Genomic DNA, 27758 nt, shown 5'->3' with positions numbered 1-27758 from the left:
AAGCGGCCCGGCCGTTGTGGATGGTTCCATCCACTCCGAGGCAGAGGGGGGAAGAGCGAGCCGGAAACTCGGAAAGAGCGCCCAGCGGTGTGGGCTGGTCCTCTGGGGCACCGCCCCCTGCCCGGCCAGGATCATCTGATCTCGGGAGCAGCCTCGAAACCGCGCTCGCAACGCGGCCAACAGCGACTGTCCCGCCCGAGCCGCCCCTGAGCGGCGGAGCCAGCGGGTGAGGGGCCGGGGGAGCCACCCCCGGAGGCTGAGAACTGGGGGGGTCCGGGGGAGGGGAGAGACCCATAGGGGGCTTGGGGATGAGAGGGGGAGACTGAGCCCCATAGGGAGGCGGGTGTGTGTGAGGGGAATGCGGGGGGGAGGGAGGCTGAGCCCCATTGGGAGGGGAAGGCTGAGACCCATGGTGAGGGGAATGGGGGGGGAGGCTGAGCCCCATAGAGAGGGGAAGGCTGAGCCCCATGGTGAGGGGAATGGGGGGGGAGGCTGAGCCCCATAGGGAGGGTGAGGGGAGTGGGAGGAGAAGGCTGAGCCCCATGGTGAGGGGAATGGGGGGGGAGGCTGAGCCCCATTGGGAGGCGGGTGTGTGTGAGGGGAATGGGGGGGAGGCTGAGCCCCATGGTGAGGGGAATGGGGGGGAGGGAGGCTGAGCCCCATAGGGAGGGGAAGGCTGAGCCCCATAGGGAGGGGAATGGGGGGGAGGCTGAGCCCCATTGGGAGGGGAAGGCTGAGCCCCATGGTGAAGGGAATGGGGGGGAGGGGAAGGCTGAGCCCCATGGTGAGGGGAATGGGGAGGGAGGCTGAGCCCCATGGTGAGGGGAATGGGGGGGGGGAGGCTGAGCCCCATAGGGAGGGGAAGGAGAGTGGGGGGGGGAAGGCTGAGACCCATCGGGAGCCTGGGTGTGAGAGGAGAGACCCTTTGTAGAAGGGGAGGCTGAGACACATAAGGGGGGAATTGAGGGGAAACTAAGCCCTGTTGTGGGGCTGGGAGAGGAGATTGGCAGAGAGACCCCTGAGGGTAGGGACACTCCCCTGGTAGGGAAAAGCCAAAGGGGAGGAGCTGTGTGATGGGGCACATGGGGTTTCATTGACCCATGGGAGGATGGAGTGAGCGACTGGAATAGGATAAGCTGGGTAGTTGCAGTATCACAATGTTATAGCCTTATGTATGCAGGAGGGTTTTTTCTTAAACTGTCCCATGTTGGTTCTGCTCCAGTGATGCCAGTGGTCGTTGCAAGTGCTCAGGTTCTTTGGGGGGAGGAGAGGGAAGCCCCAAATGCATTATGCTGAATTTCAGTCCTCCTGTTGCTCTTCTCTTTGCAGACCTGTCCCACCAAAAAGGGCTGACTCTTGCCCATTCTCCGTGTTACTAAAGTGGGCTGAAGATGACACATTTACTCTGGAGGAAGTCGTTAGCACGTCTGTTTCCATCACCGAGAGCCAGGCATGGGGGATGTGCTTCAGGTTCTTCAGCCAGTCACCCAGTGCAAGAGGAGGTCATGCAAGATTCTGGCACCAGCCAACGGCGCGTGAACCCACTAAACATCCAGATGCTGTCCAAGGTTCTTCACGAGCAGATTTTCCGGGGTGCACAAGTGCAGTACTCAGATGCTGACATCCAGAGGAGTGTGGAACATCTGCAGAAGCACGACCTGTGGGGCAAAGAGACATCCATGCTCCCTGATGTGGAGCTGCAGCTGCCTCGCATGTACGGCAACGATCTTGATGAGCACTTCCAGATTCTGGCACAGAAGCAGAGTCTTCCTTACTTGGAGGCTGCTAATCAGCTGCTCCACTGCGAGGTGCCCCCCATGCCCTCACAGTGGGCTTGGGAAGTTGGTTGGACACAGTATGGACCCAATGGCGAGAGGAAGGCTGTAGACTTCCCTGAAGAACGAGCCTTGGTGTTTGATGTTGAAGTGTGCATGGCAGAAGGCCATTGCCCAACACTGGCAGTGGCTGTTTCACCAAGTGCCTGGTAAGATGTGATAACTGTAATATACAAGAAAAGCCTCAACACTAACTGTTACCACAGTGGAGATGGACGGAGGAGCAGCAGAGCTGAGCTTCTCCATTGTGCTAAATACTTGGTTTGATAGTGAATAAATGGTCCCATGGAGCTGTAGCTAGTGGACATAGGCCAATTCTAAAGCCTACATGTGAAATTCCAGTTTGATTTGGTTAGTGAATTCAGTGCTGGTTTCACAGCCTTGGTGCATGAACAGGTCAAAGTTGAGCAGCAGCAGTGCAGACTTCCCTATGCTGCTTCCTGCCAGTGTAGCTCAGCCCTGCTTGAAAAGTCAAATTCGGGGGGTGGGGGGGAGGAATTTGGCCTCCTAGCTCATCCCTCCTTAGTCCTTCTACTAAGATTAGCAGAGGGGAATCAGTCTTCGCAATCTTAAGTAATCCAAAATATAACATGCTTCCTTTCCAGGTACTCCTGGTGCAGTAAGCGGCTGCTAGAAGAACGCTATACCTGGTCCAGCCAACTGACTTTGGCTGACTTTATTCCACTAGAAACTGCTCTGAACTCAAGCTGTCTCACCAAACAGGACTGGACAGAGAGATTGGTGGTGGGTCACAATGTCGCCTTTGATCGAGCACACATTAAAGAGCAGTACTTGATCCAAGTAAGTACTTTCCTGATTTTATGTCCGTTTCATCCACCTACTTGCCCCTTGGCTTCTGTGCATGGCTTTGAGGAAAGCCACTTAGGACACTGATTTTCAAAATTTAGTGTATACAATAAATTAGTTAAATGTATAATTTATTTTACAAAGTTAATTTGCTAGGGCAGTTACTGCTAGTTACACATTTAACCAGCCACTTGTATGTATGCTTACCCGATCTGGGTCTGCAGTTGTAATTATGCACAATTATGCACACGTTTTTGTAAGTATAATTGCACTCACCTAATTTTGAAGGTCAGGTCTTGTGCCTTAGTTAACTGTAAGACAGGAATAACATCACTTCCAAACCTCCTGGGAGGGATTGTGAGCTTTGTTCCATTGAGGGTTGTGAATTGCTTTGAGATTCTCAACTGTTTAGTGCTACCGAGACAGCAGTCTGCCTCTTGGTGCTTTTCAGTTTCTTTTCCCTGTGAACCAAAGTATAGAGAAGTATTTAGCATCAGGAAAGACATGAAGGCCAGAGCTGGCAGATGACATGGACTTCAGTAGTCCAAGGTATGTGACAAAAATAATTTGTAAGTAGTGGAACATGTAAGACATTTTGGTAGCATCTTGGTTTACTGCCATAGTACAGGCCTGGATTCTTTCATTTCTAACGCCAGGAGCCTTTAGGACACAGAAGAACAAGCACTCCCATTGCTGCCAGAGTTGTATAAAGGCTTGGATCTGTGTGATTGATTTCAGGGCAAGCTGTCCTATCTGGGTGTCCGATTATGTCAGTTCAGCACTAAGATGAGCAAGTTGTTGAGTGTTTAAAGTCAAGTCCCAGTAGATTTCCTGAGTGCATAGAACACTAGCAGCTCCCACACCAGACTGCCTCCCCATCAGCCCCCTAGCTCCATTCTTGAGACGCCTGTGTGCGTGAATTGTGAAAAGGGCAGTGGCTCCGTGACTGCCTGTTTGCTAACCCAGCGGTTCTCAAACTGTGGGTCAGCCAAGCTGAAGCCAAAGCCTGAGCCTCATTGCCTGGGGCCAAAGTCAAGCCCCAGGGCCGAAGCCTGAGCCTCACCATCTGGGGCCGAAGCTGAAGCCCAAAGGCTTCAACTCTGGGTGGCGGGGCTCAGGTTATAGCGCCCCCCCCCCCCCCCCCCGCCTGGGGCTGAAGCCTTTGGGCTTTGGTTTTGGCCCCCCACCCAGGGCGGTGGGGTTTGGGCTTCGGTCCCCTCCTCCTAGGATTGTGTAGTAATTTTTGTTGTCAGAAGTGGGTCACAGTGCAGTGACATTTGAGGACACCTAACCTGCTGTGCATTTCAGGGCTCCCGAATGCGTTTCCTGGACACCATGAGCATGCACATGGCCATCTCAGGGCTGACAGGATTTCAGCGCAGCCTCTGGATGGCTGCTAAGCATGGCAAGAGGAAAGGACTGCAGCAGGTCAAGCAGCACATGAAGAAAACGCGCAGTAAAACTGAAGGGCCTGCAGTGAGTAGGAGAATCACTGAGGAAATTTGTGCATTGCTAACTAGTGCTATAGATCCCAACTGCTTGTTTTCCTTCACTTTGTTTCCTTAGCATTTAAAAACCTCCCCACTCCTTCCCCTCCACAGGGGACCTAGTTCTGGCCTTCCCAAAGGAACGGTTTAATGGACTGCTCCATTGCATTGTTTGAAGGAGAAGAGTCTGTAATAAATGTTTCGTCTTGTGCTGTTACTGGCCATCTCTATACACTGCAGCTGGGGTCTGAAAACTGAGCTAGGCTCTTTCTACCTCTTATGTCATCACATGTAATCAAGGGACTGCAGTCAGAACGGTGCTGGTGACCTAGTGCATAAGGCCCAGTGGAGCCATCTTGCATTCTTGTAGCTTCAAAGGAGCTACAGGTCTAACAGGAGTAGGAAGTGGTCAGTGACAGTAAAGCCAGTGGCTCTGACTTGCAAACACAGGAGGAGCAAGTCTGTGGAATAAGAGAGGGCCATTTTACCTTGACAAAACCAGGCTTGCCCCACTCATATCTGTTCAGAATACTGCTGCAAAGATTATTGTCCTCGCCTGTTACTGTGACCATATCATCCCTCCATTGCCTCCCCCTTCTCTGTTGCATCAAACATTTCACTTTCAAGGCCCTTCACGACTTATCCCTACCCTGCCTCTCTCCTGTCATTCGTTATCGAGATATCAACTCTGGCCTCCAGTGCCCACTTGCTAAATTTTCAAGCAAGCACCTTTGTGTCTTCTCCCATGCTGTCCCTTATTGCTCAGAAGGAGCTATGTATAAACCTTTGCAAAGCTACCTCATTATTCTCCTTCAAATCCCCTTCCAAAACTCTCCTCTGCCATGATGTCTGCAAAACCCTTAGATTATACTTAGACGATCTGTTGTTCTGAGTTTGCATGGTGCTTAACACAGTGAGATCCTGGTACATGACTAGGGTTCCTAGACACTATGGTAATACAAATAATTTTTATGTAGTCTGTTTTCTTATCATAACTGTACTTCAGCTATACTTTAGATATATTAATTTAAAAATAGTATGACAAACTGCCTCTGCATGTCAGTCAGCCGCCAGTTCTTTTCCTGCCCTGAGCTGGTCTGCTGGCTTGTCTCTTTGCAGATTGGCTCGTGGGACTGGGTGAACATCAGCAGCATTAACAACCTTGCAGATGTGCACGACCTGTACGTTGGGGGTGAGCCACTGCAGAAAGAGGCCCGTGAGCTGTTTGTCAAGGGGAGCATGAGTGACATCAGACACAACTTTCAGGTAAGGGTGAGCAGCTTCTGGGAGAGGCCAGGGGAGGAGGATCCAGGCCATAGAGGATTTCTTAATTATAAAAACAAAAAGAACTCTCAGCAGGAATAACGTTTTCTAGCAGCATGTTTTCTATTTCCTTGTAGTGGCTTTTGGAGACATACAAAGCATCCCCAGCTATGGGCAATGAAAGATGGAGAGTACTTTGTGCTACTGTTAGTCTTCACAGGCAGCATCTCCATATTGATGATCAGGGCAGTTACAATTGGGTCCCTTTTCTTGCAAAGTTGGTGCACATCTCAGTCTCCCAGCACATTGCCGATGTGGCCACTGTTTGACTAAGATTTGCATGCCTCTGACCCAGACTTCTGAGATTTCTTTCCCAGGGAGGGGAAGTTTGTGAGGATGAGGTGGAAAACTGTGTTGTGGAGGTCTTTAGTATAACTAGCTGACAGTCACAGTGACACTAGGTTATTGCGCCCCTTGGCTCGGCCAGTTCGTTGCACTATGCTCTGTACACACAGTCTAATCTTCCTACTTTTTGCCTGTTTCTGCCCCAAAGGAACTGATGAAGTATTGTGCCCTTGATGTCCAAGCCACTCATGAAGTGTTCCAGAAGCAGCTGCCACTCTTCATGGAGAGGTGAGGAGTTTGACCTTAGCTAACACAAAAATTAACTGTTGCACGGAGCCACGAAAATCTGGCTACAGATACAGTGAATTTGGCGCAGTTGCTGCAGTCTTATCCAGCCATGCTGAGGACCTGAGTTTTAACCTCTTGGAGATGGGGCGGGGGGTGGAAACTCGTTTCCAGGTTGGCGATCAGCATCCAAGTTCTTTATGTTGAGGAAGGTTGCAATGGCAAACTGGTGCCAGAACTCTGGGGCTGCACAGAGCCCCATTGCATGGGGACCCTGATCCCTCTCTTCTGGCTAGAAGGAATAAAGATCAGAATTTCACACTCAGCTAAGGTGGGCAGCTCTTAATGAGAGGGATTCTGTAATGAAGCTCTCGTGGGTAGGACTGAGGGATCTTGTTGGTGAAATGGACTTTCTTCTGCCTGCCCTACATACAGATTCATATTAGGGCCTTCGATAATTGCCGGTGCAGGAGAGCAAAAGCCATAGACAGTTCCGGGCAGTAGTGTGAGGTTGAGAAACTCCGAAGTGGAAATGGAGCTGAAGTTACAGATTTAGTATCTGTATTTGTAGAACAACCTAGTGCTTACAGGCCAAATGCCTTCTGGGTTGTGCTGAATACCATATGTATTTGTGCTGTAGATGCCCCCATCCTGTGACCTTTGCAGGGATGCTGGAGATGGGTGTTTCTTACCTGCCTGTCAATCAGAACTGGGAGAGGTACTTGGATGAGACTCAGGGCACCTATGAAGAGCTGCAGAAAGAGATGAAGAAATCCCTGATGAACCTAGCCAACGATGCCTGTCAACTGCTTTACGAGGAGAGGTACCAGCTGGGTCATGAGCATCATGGCAGGGGGAAATGCAAAGGAGGAAGGGGCTTATATTCTGGCATTTAGTGCAGGAAGAGAAAGCATTTTTCATTTAAAAACAGCAAAGGAATTCACTTAGCACTGATGTGACAATAGTGTGGCTAGATGACTAAGAAGATTGTTGATGAGACCTGAAGCCATTCATCTTTAGATCCCCAAATCTGTCCCCATAGTCATAAGGGCTGACCCTCAGTCCAATCCCTAGCAGACAAATGTTCACAGCTCAGAAACTATCTTTAGAATTGGCACCAGCTGGTTAGCAGCCTCTGTAGAGGCTGAAGATTCAATGGAGACTGAATTTCTGACTGTTCAAGTCTGGGCGAGGCATGTTGACAAAGGGTACTGTGCAGGAATCTGGCATTGCTGCCGTCCACTGCTTTTATTCTGTTCATAACCCTCAAGTTCATGCTTGACAGGGAAAATAGTCAAAAATTAGGTCTGTGTGTGTCCCTCCTTCTTGTCGCTGGTAAAGTAAACTGGAACTAGGTGTCAGAATTCAGGACATTGGCAGGGTCTAGATCAGGCAGAATGTAGAAACGCAAAGCCGAAACACACAACGTGTAATGTTGTTCTGCCATGCAGGTATAAGGATGATCCCTGGCTATGGGACTTGGAGTGGGACCTACAGGAATTTAAGCAGAAGAAGAAGAAAACAGGAAGGAAGAAAAATGAAGATGTAAACAGCGAGCCAGCCAAAGTGGTGGCAAACCCATCTGCCCTAGAGTGGCAGGAAGGTAGTGCTCTTGGTGGGTGCATGGTGGGGAGTTGAGGGTGGAAAACAGGCTTAATACCAACTATCTCTAAGTTCTAGTGACGTTGCAGGAAAGACATGCAGCGGTGGGAAATCTAAACCAATGGGAAAGGCCAGCTGTCAGGTAGAGGCATAGTCAGTGTAACTTTCTAGACAGGGAGGAACAGAAATAACTAAGCAAATATTGGATCACGTGTAAGAGCAGCGCATGTCGGAAAGGGCACTGTTTCTGATCATGCTGCATTCCCAAGTGGGTGCAGAGAGAACATCCCTTGCTTACGTTTGTTACAAAATCAGATCCTGGTCCCCCCAGTGAAGAGGAAGAGCTGAGAATCCCTGAGAGCTGGGTCTTGCTGGAGCGTCTGAAGGAGACTATCAGTTTGCTACCAAAGAGAACCCAGCATCTGCCAGGCCACCCCGGGTAAGTCATTCAAAAGGGGTTTGCATAACTCACCACTTAATGGTGACTTTGGTTTGTAGATGGAAATGTTTCCAGTTGCTATTACTAATCTATGGAAGTGTTATCTGAGCTCCTCTTCCTGCTCATGGGGCCCCGATATTCCAGCTGTTTAGTCCCTTTCTAAATGCCTTTGCTGATGGGCAGTAAATAGCCAACAGGTGGTAGAAGGATAGGTGAAGTGGAGAGCCTGGAAACTGAGTGGATGAAATATGTACCTTTTGCTTCAGAGGCTGGGGTTACACTCTGGCTGCTGTGAGATTAGTGGGTCCCAGTTCAGCTCTCAGTAGACAGGGGATCATCTTTGGAAGCCACCACTAAGAACTGGGCACATTTAAGTATTCTGCTCAAACTGGCTTGTGCTCAACCAATGTTGAAATTAAATTGCCTCCCACTTCTAGAGAAGATGGACCCTCCCGCATGTTGGAAGCACCACAGCTACCCCACTGCCCTGCTATCCGGGGTTGAAGGTATACTCAACATATACATTGTTCTATGCTCAAAGAAGATCGGAAACTGTCTTTCAGGGCTGGCAGTTCTTGAGAATGGGTTCCTGAGCTGGAGCATGTGCTCGTCCCATAAGAGGAAGAGAAATCCCCATACTCCCAAGATTTCTCGTACTCCACTGTCCCAAAGAGAGAGAGAAAATATTCAAGCTTCTCCAGAAAGACAGCTTTTTATAAGGAGATGGCAAAATCATTCCCTTGTCCCTTAGAAATGCAGCACTTGGAAAGCATGTGGTTGAACACATTAAGTAGGAGGCAGCCACTTAATGTTTCTTTTTGATGGATGAGTTCCATTTAGATGATCTCACATTTGCTGATGGTCCCATTGATCATTCACTGGATATTAGATCAACTAAGTGAGCCCAACAGATGTGCTGCCCTCATAGTTGGGGAAACCCTGGCCTAGGCTAAAAGAGATGAAATAGGGTGGACCACCTCGAAACATTAATAGTGAAGGGAATTTCTCATGTTGCCTTGTTAACCAATATGAAAGGAACTAGATGGAGAGGAAACTTTGAACTGCTCTTGAAGTCTTTTTCCCCACCCTAATTGTTACTGTCTTGGGTCTCTAGATGGTACCGTAAACTCTGTCTGCGCCTGAATGATCCAGATTGGGTGCCAGGTCCCAGTCTCATCAGCCTTCAGATGAGAGTGACACCAAAGCTAATGAGACTAACCTGGGATGGTTTCCCAGTGCATTACTCTGAGAAGCATGGCTGGGGCTACTTGGTGCCAGGGAGGAAGGACAATTTGCCAAAGGATATCTCAGAGGCAGAAGAGCCATCCTGTCCACACAGGTAGGATAGTGAGAGAGATGGGATGGGATATCTAAGGAGATGTCAGCAGTACATTACCGTATTCACTAAGCTGGAGGAGAATCCCATGTTGCTAAGACTTTTGATCTCTAGTGGTTATTTGCTGCAGTTTTGGGGAGGGAGGTTCTGGGAAGAAGGTCAGCAAATTAATCCAAAACTCTAAAGTCTCAAACTGCTTGGCAATCAAATAAGGCAGTAACCTGAGGGCATTAAAGATGCATCTATTCCTCCCTGAACAGAAGCCTGTGCTTTTCTCCCTTCCTATCAGAGAAAAAAACCTCTCTGGCTAAGCAGTGTTTGGCTGGGAATTTTGGCCTGTCCTTTTGAAGATAAATTCCACTTCAGATGCTCAATATGAAACCTGTCTCCACTCCCAAAGACACAGGTTCCTGAGTACCACTCATCTCTCCTTTGCCTTCTCCCTCTAGGGTTATTGAGCACCTGTACAAGGAGCATTGTAAGGAGAGAGGGAAGGAGCAGCCTGGCTCACTGAACACCTGCCTTGAAGAGGAGCTCATGTTAACAGACAACAGCACTATCTGGCAAAAGGTAAAGCTGGGTTTGCTGGAACTGAGGGACTGTGGGAGTAGAGGCTCAGAAAACTTGTCCGAGGCACTTGTTCCCCCTGGAAAAGCATGATGGGCAAAGTCCACCTGCTTGAATGAGAAGAGAGGGCCTGACTGCCTTTGGCTCCTGCCCTGCAAATGACCTGGCACCTTCAAACAAACCAACTATCCACCTGGGTTCCTTGATCATTTTTCCTGTGGCTGGCTGTCCCCATTAGCCTTGACTGATTCACACAGGGGTTGCTTTCCATGGTCATTTCCCTGAAAGGAATCTTGTGTTTTTTTTTTTTTTGTTTGTTTTTTTTTTGTTTTTGTTCTAATATATGAAGAGAACATTAAAAAATACTGAGTTCAGGTCAACTCCACTGAATCGACATCTGACCCTTCACTCCCACAGTCCCTCTGGTTTGAGCTACTAAAAGTCTGGCCAGGTGGTCACCCTACTCAGAGATTTGTTAATGCCAAATCTTAGCAGCCTTTGACTTGGAGCAACTGAAGTCATTTCAGAGAGGGTTGAGGGAAAGAAGGGGGTGTCTGAAGTAGTGAGAAGCAAAGGAATTTCTTGTAGCCCAGAACAGAGAATCCCATTTTGGAGTCCAGAAACCCTGTTCTCTCAGACATTCACTAAGTCTCCATCCTGTTCCGCACAGCTACTTTCTTGCTGGTTAAACACCTGTTGTGCTGATATCCAATTAAAGTGATGTAAGAAAGGGGACTGGCAGGCTTGGATGGGAATGGGGTACAGAGCCTCTTTCGTCTGTGCTGCTGATTCAAATCCAGCGCAATCCCAAGTGACTGAGTTATTGTCCTTTGATGGCTCTTCAGCAGCCTGTGTGAAAAGAACTGGCCTCTTTGCTGAGAGTCTTGGCAGAGAGGCCAGAGACTAATAGCTATGGAGCCTGAATTCCCTATTTGCCCCAGGGTTCTCTCTCCAGGTATTACTGCACGTTATTGCCCTGCTGCATCCTAGTCTGTACCTGTTTCAAGGATAAATGGATGCCTAAAGTCGTCTTAGATATCAAGCCAACACTTTCGCCAACACACAACTTACTTTAAAAATGAGGAAGCTGGAGAGCTGTGGGCCCAACAATGTGCTGGAGAACAGCAGCCTCACACTATGAGAGGTTCCTGGAAGAGCTGTCCAGGAAGCCCCTGATGTAACTGGGAAGCCAAAGCACATACTAAGAAGCTCTCTGATCCTTCTGTCCCCTTTGTTCCCAGGTGGAGGAGCTGAGCCGATTGGAGGTGGATGCTGATGTGGAAGCTGAAACAGGCAGAACAGCTAAAGGGCCCAGGCAGGTAAATGGAACCTACTGGGAGTGGGTCAGCTAACTGGGATTCATTCCGAACAAGAGGGCCTAGGATCCTGCATGGCTGACGAGGAGCGACTCCCTCCATAGCAGGGTCCCTTTAGGAGGCTGCTCTCAGAAGCCCAATAGATGTCACCATTGTAGTGTGTGAGGAGTCAGGCTTTCATTTCCAGGTGCTTGTGTAGTTTAGGTGGCTCTTCATTAACTAGGTGCTTCCCCCCACCCTTGAGGCTTTTCCTTCTTCTGGCTCTAAGTTTATCAAGTGTCTTGTGCTGGATGGTTTCAGGGAGAGACTGCTTACCAGGAGCTGGAGTGTGCCGAGAGCCAGCCTACATATCACCATGGCAATGGCCCTTACAATGATATCAACATCCCTGGCTGCTGGTTCTTCAGGCTGCCCCATAAGGTGAGTGTGGAGTCCCTAGGATGTTACTTGTTTGCTGCCAAGCCTTCCCTGGAGTGCAGGGCATGGTGTTTGAGACCCATGGCAGGCTTCAAAGGGGGAGTGAGTGACACATCCGGAGAGCATTCCCCCTGCACTGACCCAGCTATGCTCTTGCTGTCCTCATGCTAAATCCTGGGGCGTGCTGAACAGTTCCCCACTGAAATGCACATGGGCACTGAGTATTTTAACTGTGGGACTGTTCCCTTACCTATCCCCCTAAAGCCCTTTACTGGCCTAACAGGACCAAGTCCCAGCTCCTCACTTTCTCCTTCAAGGACTTGCACAGTCTCATGGTCTTCATCCTGTCTGCTCTCATCCTCCCACTCAGGGTTAGAATCATAGAATACTAGGGTTGGCAGGGACCTCAGGAGGTCATCTAGTCCAGCCCCCTGCTCAAAGCAGGACCAATCCCCAGACAGATTTTTACCCCAGTTCCCTAAATGGCCCCCTCAAGGATTGAACTCACAACCCTGGGTTTAAGCAAGCCAATACTCAAACCACTGAGTTATCCCTCCCCCTATACCTTCAGCTGGATTAGCCTCCCAGTTCCTGTCTGCTGAATGCACTTGCACTCCTTCTTCAGCCCACACTTCTTTGATGTAGCCACCTGCCCTGGTCAGCAGCTCGTGACAGGGCTGGTGCGAAGGATGTGCTTGTAAAGATGTGGAATGGGGCAGGGAAGTGACCAGGGTTTCACTTCTATTTCATAATAATGACTGCCCAATGTACTGAGCCAAGCCAACCTCCTTTCCCTTGCTGTTAAAGGATGGGAATGACAACAACGTTGGAAGCCCTTTTGCCAAGGATTTCTTGCCCAAGATGGAGGATGGCACCCTACGGGCTGGCATTGGGGGCACTGATGGGACAAGGGCCCTTGAAATTAACAAAATGATCTCGTTCTGGAGGAATGCTCACAAGCGAATTAGGTGAGATAGTCAGACACTAATTCCTCTCCTCCCTCAATTAAACTGCAAAGTTCCCCACCCGTGGGGGATCTGCTGCTGAGCGACTGATAACGGGACTCGCACAGGAACTGTAGTGTAATGCACCTCTGTATGTTGAAGCAGCAAAGAATCCTGTGGCACCTTATAGACTAACAGACGTTTTGGAGCATGAGCTTTCATGGGTGAATACCCACTTCCTCAGATGCATGTAATGGAAATATCCAGGGGCAGGTGTATATATGTGTGCTAGCAAGCAAGCTAGAGATAACGAGGTCAGTTCAATCAGGGAGGATGAGGCCCTGTTCTAGCAGTTGAGGTGTGAAAACCAAGAGAGGAGAAACTGGTTCTGTAATTGGCAAGCCATTCACAGTATGTACGTTGAGGCACTGAGGAGCATTAGAGCTGATAAGGGAAGGAGCCCGGAAGGCCTCCAGAGAGGCTGATCCAGGGCACAAAGTTTGCACACCTAAAGGAAAAAGGGATTAGGCAAAGAGCCAAAATGAAACTCTAATGGGTAAGTGCAGGAAGGGAGCTCAGACAGTGCGTAAGCAGAGTGGGTTAAGCCCCTCCAGCCCCAGGTCCACAGCGCTAGGATGCAAATGTCTTCAACTCCCAAGGAATGCAATGGCAGTTCAACAGGCGCTCCTATGGGTAAGGGTCAGGGGAATGTCAAGGCCCAGCTAGATCTAATGTGGACAATGTCCACTAGGATTCCTAGGGACAGGGGTTGCGGGGGATTAGATATTAGTACTGCAGAAGGAGCTTTCTGTAGATCTGTAATAGTCTGAGAGTACATGTGCCCCCACTTTTAGCACTTCCAGGAGTCAGGCAGGTAAATGCACACGTTAGGGGTCTGGTAGATTTGCTACTAACTCCTCTTAGCAGAGTACAGTAACTTCTAAATTGTAACACACCCCTTGACCACTGCTGTTTTTTGGACAGGGAGCTCCTCCCATGTCAAATATCACTGTCTGTTTCCCGGCAGCTTGCTGTGTGGGGTTGTATCTGCCTGATCACAGTACAGGGGGCTAATCTGAACTGCGGTACTGGAGATGCAGGGTCTGAGGGATGAAGCCCTATCTCTTGTCACAGCCTCAGTGTCCCATCCTGTGAATGAATGGTTTTTCCCCATGGTCTAGATTAAGCTGAACCTTTCATTCCTCAGTTTAAAGCATTATTTCCATGTAGCATTCAGTTAGAGGTGGGAAAATGACAAATGTCTGAGTGGTTCCTGATCACTCTGCTCATTGGTGGCACCTTTTGACTCCTCCATAGTGAGCAGCAGCCACTGTTAATGGAAACGGGTATGAACTGGGCTGTAGGTGTGTGCGCAGTGCCAGAATGTGCTGCTTCAACCCAAGCAAGAGGACAAACATCTCCCACAAACTAATATTTTGGCAGTCATAAGTGCCAGAAACCTACTTAATTCATCATTAAAACTGCCTTGCCCTCAGCACATGCTGGCATGGCCGGGGCTAGAAGCACAGTGGAGACAGCGTGCTCAGCTTTGGCGTGTAGGCCTTGGGCAGCTGAAGGAAAGAACCTGAAAAAAGGGGATGCAAATTCGGGGGTTCACCAAATAGAATCGAAGATCCAGGGTGAGATCTTCCCTCTAAGCGTTTACCTGCCTCAGCTGCTGTTCGTGGCCCTTCTCTTCCCAGCCTTTCTCACTGGGCCCTGGCCTCATGTGTTCTTGTTTCAACAGCTCCCAGGTGGTCGTGTGGCTGAAGAAAGGGGAGCTGCCTCGGTCAGTAACTAGGTATGTAAGGAAATGCCCTACAGGTCAGTGGCCTCTGTTCAGTTAAATCTGACCTTTGACTATTGGACCTTTCTTTCTCTGAGACTATGGGAACCTGAATCCTTAAAGGGGTCAGAATTGGGGCAGTACAGGGGGAATAGTCTCTCTCCTAGTTCCCCTACTTCCTCCTAATAGTCGCAACTTTCTGGCCTAGCTCAGCAATCAGACTCCAAGCTGGATCATAAAAGGACTTTAGAAACTCAGTCCCATGTGATGGATCTTTCTCGGCTACAGCCGCTGGGAAGTCCGTTTCAGTTACTGAGTTCTCAGTGTGGGAAAAGCCAGAGCCAGGCCTCTTCATCCCAACTGCTCTCCAGTGGGCAGGCAGTGACACTCCGCTTCTGTTCCAGACATCCAGACTATGATGAGGAGAGTAATTATGGAGCCATCCTGCCACAGGTGATAACAGCAGGGACCATCACTCGTCGGGCTGTGGAACCCACTTGGCTGACTGCAAGCAATGCCCGGGTACAGAACTATCTTTTAGTGCTCTGGAGAGGGATTATTTGTGGAGCACAGTAGTGTGGGATTTCTCCTGGCCTACAGGGCAGGAGATCTCAAGCTAGTGACAACTGTCCTGGATTAGAAATCGGATTTGGGGGAGCGGGAGTATGTCTTGGGTTGGGTGTGAACTTTGTAGATCTCGGAGGCTGGTTCTATAATCCTCTGCCCTCTTGTCTCACTGACATAAATTGGCCTAATAACCTAGAGCTGATGAGATCCAGAAGCCCAAGGACTGAGAGCAAAACCCCAATGCAAAGGGAGTTAGAATCAGTGGAGACCTTCTGGACTCCATCTAGGATGCAGAGGCCTTCGCAAAGGAAGTGGGGTAAGAGTGGAGCAAGGCAGTAGTTGGTCTCCTTGCCTGTATTCCCCTTGTCAGGAGTGTCTCTGGCTGGCATTTCTGCACTGGAAGAGCTGTATGGTGTTAATACCACATGTTGTGATCTTCCAGGAAAGTAGGATGCTGAGGCCAGGCAGCCACTGGAGAAAAGTTGTGGTTAGCCTGGCAGTGGTGTGGGGGTGAGAGAGGTGTAGGAGGACATGCTCAAAGTGGTATCAATCTGTGTTCACAGGCTGACCGAGTAGGCAGCGAGCTTAAAGCCATGGTCCAAGTCCCTCCAGGCTACTACCTGGTTGGAGCAGATGTGGATTCCCAGGAGCTCTGGATAGCTGCTGTCCTCGGGGAGGCTCATTTTTCAGGCATGCATGGTGAGAGGTTCAGCTGGGGCAGCATTGCCCTGCAGTCATGTGACGTGGAGGGCAGTTAGGGTGCTGGTGATGCTGTGAGGTCTGACTCAGACCCATTTCCAGTCTCCATTAACCTCCTCTCTCCTGCCCCCCAGGCTGTACTGCATTTGGCTGGATGACTCTGCAGGGAAAGAAGAGCAACGCCACAGACCTGCACAGCAAGACGGCCTCTACAGTGGGGATCAGTCGGGAGCATGCCAAAGTCTTCAACTATGGGCGCATCTATGGGGCAGGCCAGCCCTTTGCAGAGCGCCTGCTTATGCAGTTTAACCATCGGCTGACGCAGCAGCAGGCAGCTGAGAAGGCTCGGCAGATGTATGCAGTCACCAAGGGGATTCGGCGGTGAGTGCTGCCTTGTGGTTTAATTTAGCAAAGCTTTGACGCAGAAAGCTGTGGGGAATGTGATCTGCCTGTGACGTTGTGTCCACTGTTGAAGGAGTTGGCCAGGAACTTGCCACACTGTTAGCTCAGTCTGGCTCCAGCTGGGTCATTCCTCCTGGGATTTGGACCAGAAGGGTCCTTTGGTAGGTTGGCTGCCCCTGTGGAGCTGCCTGAAAGGAAGCTGTGTCTGTCTCTGACATAGACAAATCCTTCCTAATGAGGTGAAGGTAGAGCACATTGCAGGCTTCTGGGCTCTCTTACTGTCCTGGCCTAAGTGTCCTGAATCTGGAGCTCATGCTTCTTGACAGTCAAGAGTTAATTAATTTGAAGCTTTTGAGCAGGCTTGCTCAGTTCCATAACCATGAACCTTCTTCCTGAAACTCCAGGAGATCTAAGTCTAAGATGCCATTTATCCCTACTGGTTCCTCTTTCCTAGGTATCACCTTTCTGAGGAAGGGGAGTGGCTAGTGAGAGAGCTGGGCTTACCAGTAGAGAGGGCAGAGGACGGTTCTGTGTCTTGGCAGGACGTGCGAAGGATACGGAGAGAAACCACGAAGAGGTGAGAGAGCAAAGCTTGAGAAGAGCCTCTGTTTGTGGGAAATGGGATATGCAAACCCTCCGATGTGCCCTGTCCCAGTAACACAGGGAAAGGAGAGCTGGTATACACAGGAGTCGTATGTCCAGAAAGAGGATGCTGGTGAAAGAGGCAAGTCAACAGCTCTCTTAATCAAATGAAATTTGGAGGCCAAGGGCAATTTTAGCTTTTGTGCAAGAAAAGAGGGCAGCCATGAAATAGCCAGGCTTTGTTCAGATTTCCCCACCAGCCTCTCCCAATGCGCTTTACACCTAATCTGCAACATTCCCTGCTATTGTAATCCTGGACTTTCCTCCTCCCATCTGTCCCCATAACTCTGCAATGCACCTCAATCCTGACCTTCAGCATCCCTGCTTTTCCAGCTCTGAACCTCCCTGTAGCTCTGCTGATACACTTCTTCTGCAGAATCCCCTGCTCCGTTAGTTGGGGGCTTCCCTTCCTGCCAGTTTGCTGATGTGCCATAAAGCTAAATCTGCACAAGTGAAAAGCTAGTGCAGCTGAGCCCCTTTATTATCGATGGTGAAGCTCATGAAAGCTCTGACTCCAGTGCCTCTGCAGAGACTGTTTTGTGGCAGGTTCCTGGGGGAAGATGTAGTGACCCTTCTATTCCCCACACTGCAGGTCGCCCAGGGGAAAGTGGGATGTGGTATGCCAGCGTGTGTGGGCTGGAGGGACTGAGTCTGAAATGTTCAACAAGCTGGAAAGCATTGCTATGTCTGCCTCACCAAGAACCCCCGTGCTGGGCTGCTGCATCAGCAGAGCCCTGGAGCCAGCTGCTGTCAAGGGCGAGGTAAGAGCAAACCGTAGCCTGACACACGGCTCTGACTTGGCTTTCAAGGTTTGTCGGTTGGAATGAGATGACCTTGGCGCTCCCAGCTAGCAACGCTCTATGTAGTCTAAACTGTAGTCTAAACAGGCGGACTTTGTATTAGTTAAGTGACTGGATCCTGCTCTATTCTGTGCAAAGCAGGAGTGGCCATGGGACTGCTGGCTGGCTGCCAATAGTGCCCTGGATTGGGAACAGTTTGGATCATCCTGTGGCACCACAGGTTTATTGGTGCTCCACCCATACAAGTTTTGGTGCAGCTGTAGTTCTCAGTCATGCTGCCTTGTGACAGACAGTGATGCACAGCAGCTTTGCTTGAAGGTTGTGCTACAGCAAAGACAACAGTTAACTTTGAGGCTAAACCCCCTCTGTACTCAGCAAATGCTCTAGAATCAATTGTCAGAAGCTGTGGTACAGACTGAATCAAAGCCAGGTTCTTACAGTGCCTGTCATACCCCAGGTGTCTCTGCAGCTACAGGGTAGACAATGGGGTCTAACCTGCCCTCACTTGCACCCTTGACATCAAGGAAGTCACACAGGTGTGTGGGCAATTTAGGGCCTCTGTAGTCAAATGAAACAGCAGCAGTTCAGAGCCTGCAATATTGCAGCCACTTCCCTTGTGGGAAGGAATCTGGTCAAGACAATGGGATTAGCCCCAGTGCTTTCTAGAAACTGCCACAGGCATTTTCATTTCCCCCCAGAACAGCCCGTAACGGGGGTAGGTTTAAGTCTCATGTGAAGGGTGGCATCTTCAGAAGTGCAACGTGCACCTAGTACTGCTCTGCTCTGCTGAGCCCCAGTCCTGGTGAAACAATTAAACCTCATGGCCTTGTGACTTAGAGGTGGGAGTAGTGCCTGCTGAACCTACTGACACCATAGAAGCCAGTGAGAATGTGCCATATCCTCAGGAATAAAAGAGAGAATATAGCAGGAGTTGAGCATACTCACCAGCACGTAGACAGCTGCAGTAACTAGTTGTAAATAGCTCCTTCAGGGGTGAGACTGCTTGCTTCTGCTAGCTTTAAAGGGTCAACCCCCCTGAAAAGCATGCTGGGAACATGATCCTATAAAAGGGCAATTGTATAATGAGGGTTGATTAGCATCTAGGAAATAACAAAAAGAAGTTGTATCCTATCATGATGCCCTTCTGTAATTGTTCTCTCCAGTGGGTGTATTTGGGGTTTTGTTTGTTTTGTTTTTGGATAGGATTTTGTATTCTCAAACACTGCCCCAGCAACACAACCCTTTCAGGTTTCTTACCACCAATTGTTTCTTGGTAGAACGTGACCCTATGGGAACAGACTTCCCCAGGGAATGTGCTGCTATGGGAATCAGTTCTAGAGCCCTTCTAGCTTCTGGTTTGTTTTTCCTCCAGTTTGTAACCAGCAGAGTGAATTGGGTGGTGCAGAGCTCAGCTGTAGATTACTTGCACCTAATGCTGGTATCCATGAAATGGCTCTTTGAAGAATTCAGCATTGATGGGCGCTTTTGCATCAGCATTCATGATGAGGTGCGCTACCTGGTCCAGGGTGAAGATCGCTACCGGGCAGCACTAGCCCTGCAGATCACCAACCTCCTAACACGGTAAAGGTTCTAAAAAAACCCAGCCACATTCCAGCCATGCTGCTTCATAGGGGCAAAACTGCAGGGCATGTGTTTCCTGATGAGACAGAATAGGCTGAAACTGTTGGTATGGTAGGAGAGTTAAGAAACAGTCCATCACTTCAGTTATGTTTTGTCCTTAGTGAATGTGGAATTGGCCAAAAGAGTCTAGTCAGCAGCACCAGAGGCTGAGTTCCTTTTTATTCACCACCCAGGCTAACACAGGCAATTACAGATCAAGCTTCCTGCGGGCCTCACTCCTGATCTAAATAGTCTCTCTTGCTCTATAGATCCCTATCAGGCTCTGTAGCAGTCAGTCTTTAACCACTCTAATAAGCAAATTGGGGTACTGGGGTTTTGATGTAAATACCTCCCCATCCTACCCAATTTCACACAGGCCCAACAGCCACTGGGTGGGAATTGAAGTAGAACCTAATTGCTTTTAAAATTCCAAATCTTGAAGGCTTGCGTGTGTCAAGAATCTTCCTTCATATAACAGAATGCTGTGCAGTTAAACTTCATGGTTCTCCTAGCAGGGGCAGGAATGGATGTCAGTACCTGCAACGCTCCTGTGCCAGGAAATGCTCGTATGACTCCTTCCTGGCCTCTGGGTCCTTCCACTAGTAGCTTTCCATTGTGTGGCTGCATTGTGGTCAGAGCAGTGAGGCAGCTTGAGTGAGTCAAACCCTCATGGTTTTTAATCTGTAGTTTAAAAATTAGTTTTGAGGTAAGAACTTTACACGAGTCCCCTTATCAGCACAGCCCAGCACTGTTACAGTGAAGTAGGCCAAAGCAGAGCTGCTTGCTCTTGCTCTGTTTACTGGCATGCTTAACTAGATGCATCTCTGTGCCCAGGTGGTGCTAATGCCTTGGTACCTGTGGTTTTGCACCATCCATTGGCAGCAGTAGGCTTCACTTTGGGAAAATCTGACACACACACACTGTGGGAGAGGATTAACTGGAGTTAAGTGTCTGGGTTCTTCCTTTCTTAGAAGGGAAATTGAACATACCTTGACTCTCTTCCTCCCACCTCCTCTTCAGCAATACCAAGCCCTCATAAAGCTTTTTACATCTGCAAAGTGCTGTGCAGATAGGATGCAAAATAATCTTAACAACCAACTAACTTTCTTTGAAGCTATTATTGCTGCAGGCAGGACTAGACTTGATTAAAGCAGAAGTTCTCCCCCTTCTGTTAGAGGGTACCAAGCATGTTGCTAACTGTGAAATCAGGGTCCTTGCTGCCTTTTAAAGCCTGATAGAACCAGCTCTACAGAAAGTGAGTGTCAGCACTGAAGCAAAGCTCTTGGCAAACAAGCTGTAATACCCAGCAATTGCCTTGTGGTGGTTGCTAGTAGAATAAGCCTGCCTTGATGAGTCTCCCGCCTGCCTTGATGAGTCTCCCGCCTGCCAGGGCAATCTGAGAGGATAAAGGGTACTGCCCTGTGTCTGTGTAAAGATCTTTTCCATCATCTCAAAGGGGTGGTGGTTATAGTGAAGAGCCGTGACAAAGCACTAATTGGCCCACTTGCAGGCTTGAGGGTAGCTCTTACCACAGAGCTAGAATCAACTGCCTACTATGAGAAGGGAAGGCTCTATCCTCACTTGTGCTCCACACCCTTCACTTCCTCACCCTCGCATCCTGCCCTGACACAAAGTGGCAGGAGCCCCTGCCACTTCTGGAGGGTGAGGTACCCCGGTGGGCCAGCCTCTACTCTACCCAAGTCCTGAGGATATCAGTTGGTGGCTCCTTCACAGAGCCATGAGTACAGGCATGTACTTGGCATGGTTCACACCCATCCTGGACACTTGCCCCTTCTGCGGCGTGAGGGAGACTCTGGTGCATATTTACCTAGAGCCCCTATTCCGGCTCCTCTTAGACATCCTGTTAAGTTTTTGGTTGCACTTTTTGCCTCGCCTCACCTTCTTATCAGTGCACTGCATGGCCCCACAAAGTCATGGGACTTCCTGGTCAACCTCCTCCTAGCCCTGGCTAAAATGGCTATCTAGAAAACAGGGAGAGGAGGTTGGCCGATGGGGTTTCCTGTGACCTGAGACCTATTTCTGATCCTCCATCCGCTCATGCATCTGGGCAGAGTTCCTCTGGGCAGCGTTCGCTGGCTCCCTTGATGCCTTCGAAGAGCAGTAGGCACTGTCTGGAGTTCTCTGCTCGGTGTCCCCATCAGGTTCCTGTTGTTTGACCCTTTGACCTCACTCCTGTCCTGGTTATCTCATTAGTTGTCCCCCAGAATCATTTGGCTTCCAGGTCCTGTGGATTCTCCCCTTAGACTGGGGGGAAGTCCTTAAGCAGTGGGCAGGCTTCTGCCTCCCTACTTCCTGGATCCCAATAGGATGAGAAGGGAAAGACTCTCCTAAAGATTAAATATTTACATGCAGTGGCTCTTACTCTTTCAGGTGCATGTTTGCCTATAAACTAGGCCTACAGGATCTGCCTCAGTCAGTGGCTTTTTTCAGTGCTGTGGATATTGACCTGTGTTTAAGGAAGGAGGTGACCATGGATTGTCTAACTCCATCAAATCCAAGTGGGCTGGAGAGGAGATATGGCATCCCACCTGGTAAATATCATCTCACACAAACTAGGAGTGAGAAGGAGATTATAGCTTACTGAAGCATGAACAGCTAATCTACATCTGTAAGTAGCACTTGCTCTTAAATGCTCTGTCACAGAGCTGTGTTCAGCTAGGAGCTTGTGATTGAGCATTGCTCTGTCACAGTCACCTGATAGGTACAAACTACTTACTATAAAAAGACAGATTCCCAATAAGGCAGTTTTCCTAGCTCTGTACAAAGACCATGCACCTGAAAGTGACCACATATTTGCTTATACCAGCTGTTAGACAGTTCCTGTCTCAGCACCAAGGCCAGCCTGCATTTCCAATCCAATGGCACTATGTGGAACTCCCAGCTGAAGCCTGTTCTGGGGCAAGTCCTAGAGGTCTGCCACCTCCCTGCTGGGTGACGGGGTTGCAGTAACATTGTGCAAATTCCTCTAAGTTGCTGTCCCTTTGTCACCCCTACATGTATGTCCACATTGGAGCTGGAGTTTTAGATTCTAGGTTGCACAGACATACCAACACTATCTCTGTTCAAACTTACATGCTGAAACTAGAACTGTAGCTACAGCACCATAAGAGGCTGGCCAATCAAGTACATACTTCAGGTCTCAGATGGACTTGTACTCAGGATACATCTTCACTACCGGCTGGATTGGCGGGTAGCAATTGATTTCTCGGGGATCGATATATCATGTCTCATCTAGACACAATATATCGATCCCTGAACGCACTCCTGTCGACTCCAGAACTCCTCCAACGCGAACGGCAGTAGCGGAGTCGACAGGGGGAGCTGTGGATATCGATCCCGCACCGTGAGGACAGTAGGTAACTTAATCTAAGATACGCAACTTCAGCTACGTGAATAGCGTAGCTGAAGTCGAAGTATCGTAGATCGAGCCCCTCCCGTAGTGCAGACCAGCCCTCAGTGTGACTAGCCCATCCTGCTACCGGCACCCTCATTTCTATTTTTAGTGCTCTAGCTTGTGAGCTAGTGTGGGAGTATGTACACTTGACCTGGAAATTACACCTCCAGCTCCAGTGTAAACACATCCTAAGTCTTACACTAGTGCTATTGACTGTTCTTAGCACAGCACAGCCTTGTTTAGAAAGCTGCAGATAATCCAGGCTGAAGTCGTACTAGTACCCACCAATTCAGGATAATTACTCATCACTTGACAAACATCTTTAGTTACTTATTTTCATCAATTAAAAGTAGCAGCTATTTAAATACCTCCTGAAATGTGAGACAGTTCTTTCAAGTAAAGAACTAATTGCCTAACTTTAGAAGCACAGATGAATAGGCAGTTGGAAATGTGAATAGTTCAATGCATGGCTTTTAAATAAGCCACGCAATACCCCTTTAAACAATCTTTATTGGTAAAGCTTAAGCCAAAGCATTTTAGGAAAGGCACAACAAGTGAACATGTCCTAGTGGTAGAAACCTCTGACTTCTCTCCAGGAACATGGATCAAAGCAGCCAAGTGCATTACAGCTAAAGTCCACAGAAACAAGAGAACACTAGAGTCCAACCACAGGAATATTATTAATAATCTCCATTTTTAAACTGTAACACCATAGTTGGCTTCTCTGTTCCTGTCTTTACAGACTATGGCTGCAGTGATTTTTGTATACACAGAGGGGGCATTAAGGCCTTTTAAAGCAACAAAACAGTGGAAAACACAGTGTTGGGGTGAGGTGTCTATCACTTATGTTGTGGGCTTTCAGAAAGTGCCCAAGTGGAAGTAAATTAACAGCTTACAACTGTCTTTCAGGTGAAGCTCTGGATATATATCAGCTTATTGAAATAACCAAAGGCTCACTGGAGAAAAGAAAATAGAGCTGGAGACAACCAGACTGTAAGGCTCTCAAACAGCTAACTTATTGGCAGGGAATGCCAGTGCTTGGGGTCTTTGCAAGGGCAGGGCTTCTGGTAGCAAACCAGCCCAGGTGACAGGTCTTGTCTTGCCCTAAGAAGAAGGGACTTGGCTGAGGGAGAGGACTCCACTGAAGCAGCACATTTAATGGCAAAGGCAGCTCCCAGAACAGTGTCCGAACAGCCTACCCAAGGCTGAATTTTTAGCTGTAAAATACAAGGTCTTGCACAGACTGTGCATCACTGGGCCAGCATAGCTCAAGCAGCCAAGGGAGAGTTCATGAGTGCTTGTTATTTTCCACTGCCAGAACAATTTCGTTATAAGTACAGTTGTCCAGGGCATTGCTGCCAGTCTGCAACAGAAAAACTGTGCTGGGTGAGTGTTACTTTGACAAGAAGGCAGGAACTCTATTTTTTTCGTCGTCTCTTCTTTTTGGGTTCCTGACTCTCAGCTGGCTGTTCTGCTGCAACAGTCTGGGGGGATATCAATAAAAGCATGAGTTATGCTACTGAAGAACAGGCTTCTGCGGTTCTAACCTAATAACCCTTTATCTACTTCAAGAAACCACTCACACAGAATGGGAGCTATCTCTGTTCTTTCCACATCAGGGCTGGTGTTCTCACACAGATACTGCCACTGGTAAAAGCCCCATTAATGCATGCTTGTTTTATCTGGAAATCAGACTGAGTATAAGCCAGGGGTAGGCAACCTGCCGAAGGCAGCATACGAGCTGATTTTCAGTGACACTCACACTGCCCGGGTCCTGGCCACTGGTCCGGGGGGCTGTGCATTTTAATTTAATTTTAAATGAAGTTTCTTACACATTTTGAAAACCTTATTTACTTTATATACAACAATAGTTTAGTTATATTTTATTATAGACTTATAGAAAGAGACCTTCTAAAAAGGTTAAAATATATGACTGGCCCACAAAATCTTAAATTAGAGTGACTAAATGAAGACTCAGCCCACTACTTCTGAAAGGTTGCCAACCCCTGGTATAAGCCCTGAGGCAGAAGCCTCCTTATTTTGGTTGTAGTGTCTACTCAAAAGGGCACTGATAACTGTTTGTGTTACAGTAGATCTTTAAGGGAACAAACAGGTTAAGCCTCTAGGAACTAGGACATTCTAGCACTCACAAATGCATTAGTCAGAGGGGAACAGATTCTTTTCCGGTGGAGATTAAGGAAGGCCAAAGTGCTACTCTGCTTTCAGCACTTGAAATGAGGGAAAGGCCCCTTTACACTACAGGAATAGAAAGCAAGATAAGGCAGTGCTTCTCAAAGCTTTTGTTCTGCAGAGAACTTTATAAGAGTTATTTGATCCACACTCCCCCATCTTAGGTACAAGCCTGTTGGGCCAATAGTAGTCTACAAAATGCAGCATGAGTGCCACTGAGTTAAGAGAAATCTATAACCACTGCCAATCCTAGAGCCATGAAGCACTAAGAGTTTAAAGGCACAAGTCATACCATACAAACCTGATTTTTTTCCCACCCATGCTAGAAAATCAATAGTTATGGGGAACACACAGCAGAATTAATATGTAGGCTTTTCTAAAGTACTGTATATAATGTCTCAGTTTTATTTTAAACTACTGGCATATTAAGTGAAAACTAGCTCAGGGCAAAGTGCTGAGCTAAGCAACACACTGTCATGTCACAGGGATGGCAGAGTCAGGTGTCTACCATTTCACTCATTAAATGGGCAGATAGGGGTACCCCTGTAAAGATAGAACTAGGGCAGGCTCACTTTAGTCATTTAACACACGCCCAAGGAAAGCCCAGCCTCAGCTGGATCTTAGAGTGGCCTCCAGGAGCCCTGGCATTTGCTCTTGTGAGTTCTGACCTGGTCATTGTCTGGTTCATTCTCAGCATCTTCAGTGTTGTTCTCCTGCAGCGCACTCTCTAGTGTGGACACATTGATGCGGAAGTCCCGGGAGGTGCTCAGCTTCATGTACTGCATCAAGTTCACCTATGGTAACCAAAGAAAATGAGTATTTCAAGGCTGATTGCTAGGAGAGAATGCGACAGCATTAATACCTGTTGTAATGCAGCTTTCTACCACTGCCCGCTCCTCCCCTTAGTGCCAGAGCAGAGTCCTAGCTCACCTTCCTCCCAATAACAACGTGTGACTGGGGCAAAGTCTAAGTGATGTTTTCACTCTCCCTTTCTTTCATCCTGGGTGTGTTCAGCATCCCCTGCCACCACTTTCAAATGGGCAAAGCTACCTACCTCATGGGATTTTTAAGGAGGTGGGAGTTGGCAGGAACCCTAAATGTGTATATTACCCTGATGTCATCTCAGCTGAGAGCCTTGGCTAGGAATGGTTCTTTCACTCCACTTGAGATGAATGGGCAAGACCATGGCATTAACCCTTTCAGTTTCTACTCAACAAGAAAATATAAAAGGGCTAAGTCATTAGAAAGCTTATGCTTCAAGTGCCTGCATTGATGCCAGCTGGCTGAATGTGACATCAATTTAGAATAAAAAGTCAGGCCAGGATTTGTGATAAAGTTACCATGATGCTTAATTTCTTCTATGGCAAGTTGCGTTGATAACCGCAGTAATAACATTCATTTAGAAAACCAAGTAGAGGTATGACAGCCTTTCACACTGATGTTGCTTTGCTGTATGTATGTCATCTGTCCTTCAGCCACACAGAGCCACAAACTGCTGGAGAGGAGGGCAGATTACCTTTGACTTTTTGGAGAGATGGATAAGGAATTTCTCATATTGCTCTACAGCAAAAATCAGGTTTGGGATTGGCTTGGTCTCCCGAAGCACCTTGGCCTGTAATACAAAAAAACAAGGTTGGAAGTGAACACTGAAGGCTCCTATAGTAAACTTAATGTAGTGTGAGCAGCCCAGATATGTAACAATGCACCCGTTTATATGATCCTCAGATTGCAGACATCAGTCTGGATCTCCATAACTAAATGGAAGAGATTTAAAAACCTATTTACCACAGTGGCCAATTGCTTAAAGGCATTGTACAGAACTCCACTTTCGCCAATTGCTTAAAGGCATTGTACAGAACTCCACTTTCTCATGTCAAGGGACATAGTCATGGAAATGGAAGAGACCTCGAGATACCATCAATTTCAGCTCCCTAGGCTGAGGCAGGACCAAGTAAACCTAGACCATCCCTGACGGTGTTTGTCCACCTCCCTTGGAAGCTTATTTCTGATCTTAACTACCCTCATAATTAGAAAGTTTTTCCTAATAGCTAACCTAAATTTCCCTTCAGTGAACATTATGCATCACTACTGCAATTCTACCCATCTACCCATTCTACCCATCTCTGGTTCAGACAACCCCAGACTGTCCGTGAACTACTTCAGTACTACACCACTGCCACCATCCCTTCCCTTGTATCAAGTATTGACTCCATACCAAAGCTTGCCAACTTAAATTCAGGATTGTTTTTAAACTGATTGGATCAGGAGTACCTTTGGAGAAGATATTCCGTGGTACTTCTCCAATGGCTTTGAACTCTTTCTTCTGACCATTCCCGAGCTGGTTTTTTCCATTAGGCAGCACTCATTTCTGACACTCTCACTGCTCCATTTCTGCTCCATTTTATTTTCTGTTATGACCTTCATTTCTAATAACCAACCAGGAAGCAGCATCTAGCTCCAGGTAAATCTGCTGTCTTTAGCAGCATCACCTTATATTCAGGGAACAGTGAGGAAGTCATTGTCTTTGCTATCCTCACTGCTTTTTACCATCAAAGCACTGGTTCACTTGAATGGCACAGGAGTGTCTGAAATTTGACCAGCTGTAAACTTAATAGCAGATAGCAAAATGCTTTTGATGAATATGAAGGGTTAGGAAGGGTCACGCACCTTTAAGCAGTGTGACTAACCCTCCAGTTCTCCCACACACTTTTCCATTGCAATTATTGACCTAATTTAGTCAAATGAAATGCTCCATCTTTCTCATGCATCTGAGGAAGTGGGTATTCACCCACGAAAGCTCATGCTCCAAAACGTCTGTTAGTCTATAAGGTGCCACAGGATTCTTTGCTGCTTTTCCATCTTTCTCAGACACTCCAACAGCACAAAGAGCCAGTCAACACACAAACAGAAATGTGCTAGTATTGCCAACCCCAAATGTTCTAAATAATCAGTCAAGCACCAAAAAAAATCAGGAGATTAAAAAACAAAAACGAG

At 48.2% G+C, this 27758-nt stretch overlaps 2 protein-coding genes across 5 annotated transcripts in view; one reads left to right on the top strand and one right to left on the bottom strand.

The window, feature by feature from the left end:
* The first annotated feature begins 126 nt into the window (after positions 1–126).
* POLG (DNA polymerase gamma, catalytic subunit) lies at positions 127–24013 on the top strand. Of its 2 annotated transcripts, none has more exons than XM_030578045.1 (23): positions 127–226; positions 1330–1984; positions 2441–2636; positions 3951–4118; positions 5249–5395; positions 5946–6025; positions 6663–6845; positions 7474–7625; positions 7940–8063; positions 9178–9402; positions 9849–9969; positions 11208–11285; positions 11583–11702; positions 12507–12667; positions 14391–14444; positions 14834–14951; positions 15560–15695; positions 15830–16076; positions 16552–16674; positions 17332–17500; positions 18912–19120; positions 21551–21711; positions 23484–24013. In XM_030578045.1, the coding sequence occupies exons 2-23, from the start codon at positions 1392–1394 to the stop codon at positions 23546–23548; spliced, it is 3630 nt and encodes a 1209-aa protein (XP_030433905.1). In that variant the 5' UTR covers positions 127–226; positions 1330–1391; the 3' UTR covers positions 23549–24013. The 2 variants fall into 2 exon arrangements, with proteins under 2 accessions (XP_030433905.1, XP_030433904.1); XM_030578044.1 differs by having other exon boundaries at positions 7474–7637.
* FANCI (FA complementation group I) overlaps positions 23985–27758 on the bottom strand; it is a 40911-nt gene continuing 37137 nt past the window's right edge. For all 3 annotated transcript variants that reach the window (XM_030578041.1, XM_030578042.1, XM_030578043.1), the window contains exons 36-38: positions 26281–26376; positions 25433–25558; positions 23985–24058 (exon numbers count right to left, since the gene is read on the bottom strand). In XM_030578041.1, coding sequence (XP_030433901.1) covers positions 23993–24058; positions 25433–25558; positions 26281–26376 — 288 coding nt within the window. In that variant the 3' untranslated portion in view covers positions 23985–23992. The remainder of the gene's footprint in view (positions 24059–25432; positions 25559–26280; positions 26377–27758) is intronic.

The sequence above is a fragment of the Gopherus evgoodei genome, chromosome 10, assembly GCF_007399415.2.
Source record: "Gopherus evgoodei ecotype Sinaloan lineage chromosome 10, rGopEvg1_v1.p, whole genome shotgun sequence".
Taxonomy (NCBI): domain Eukaryota; kingdom Metazoa; phylum Chordata; order Testudines; family Testudinidae; genus Gopherus; species Gopherus evgoodei.
Note: the sequence above shows the minus strand (reverse complement) of the source record. Positions and strands in the feature narration are given on the sequence as shown.

Excerpts from the sequence above, each read along its gene's own strand:
- POLG (XM_030578044.1), top strand. The coding sequence starts at position 1,392 with ATGACACATTTACTCTGGAGGAAGTCGTTAGCACGTCTGTTTCCATCA. Across the intron at positions 1,985-2,440 it reads GCTGTTTCACCAAGTGCCTG|GTACTCCTGGTGCAGTAAGC; the intron begins GTAAGATGTGAT and ends CTTCCTTTCCAG. Across the intron at positions 8,064-9,177 it reads CATCTGCCAGGCCACCCCGG|ATGGTACCGTAAACTCTGTC; the intron begins GTAAGTCATTCA and ends TTGGGTCTCTAG.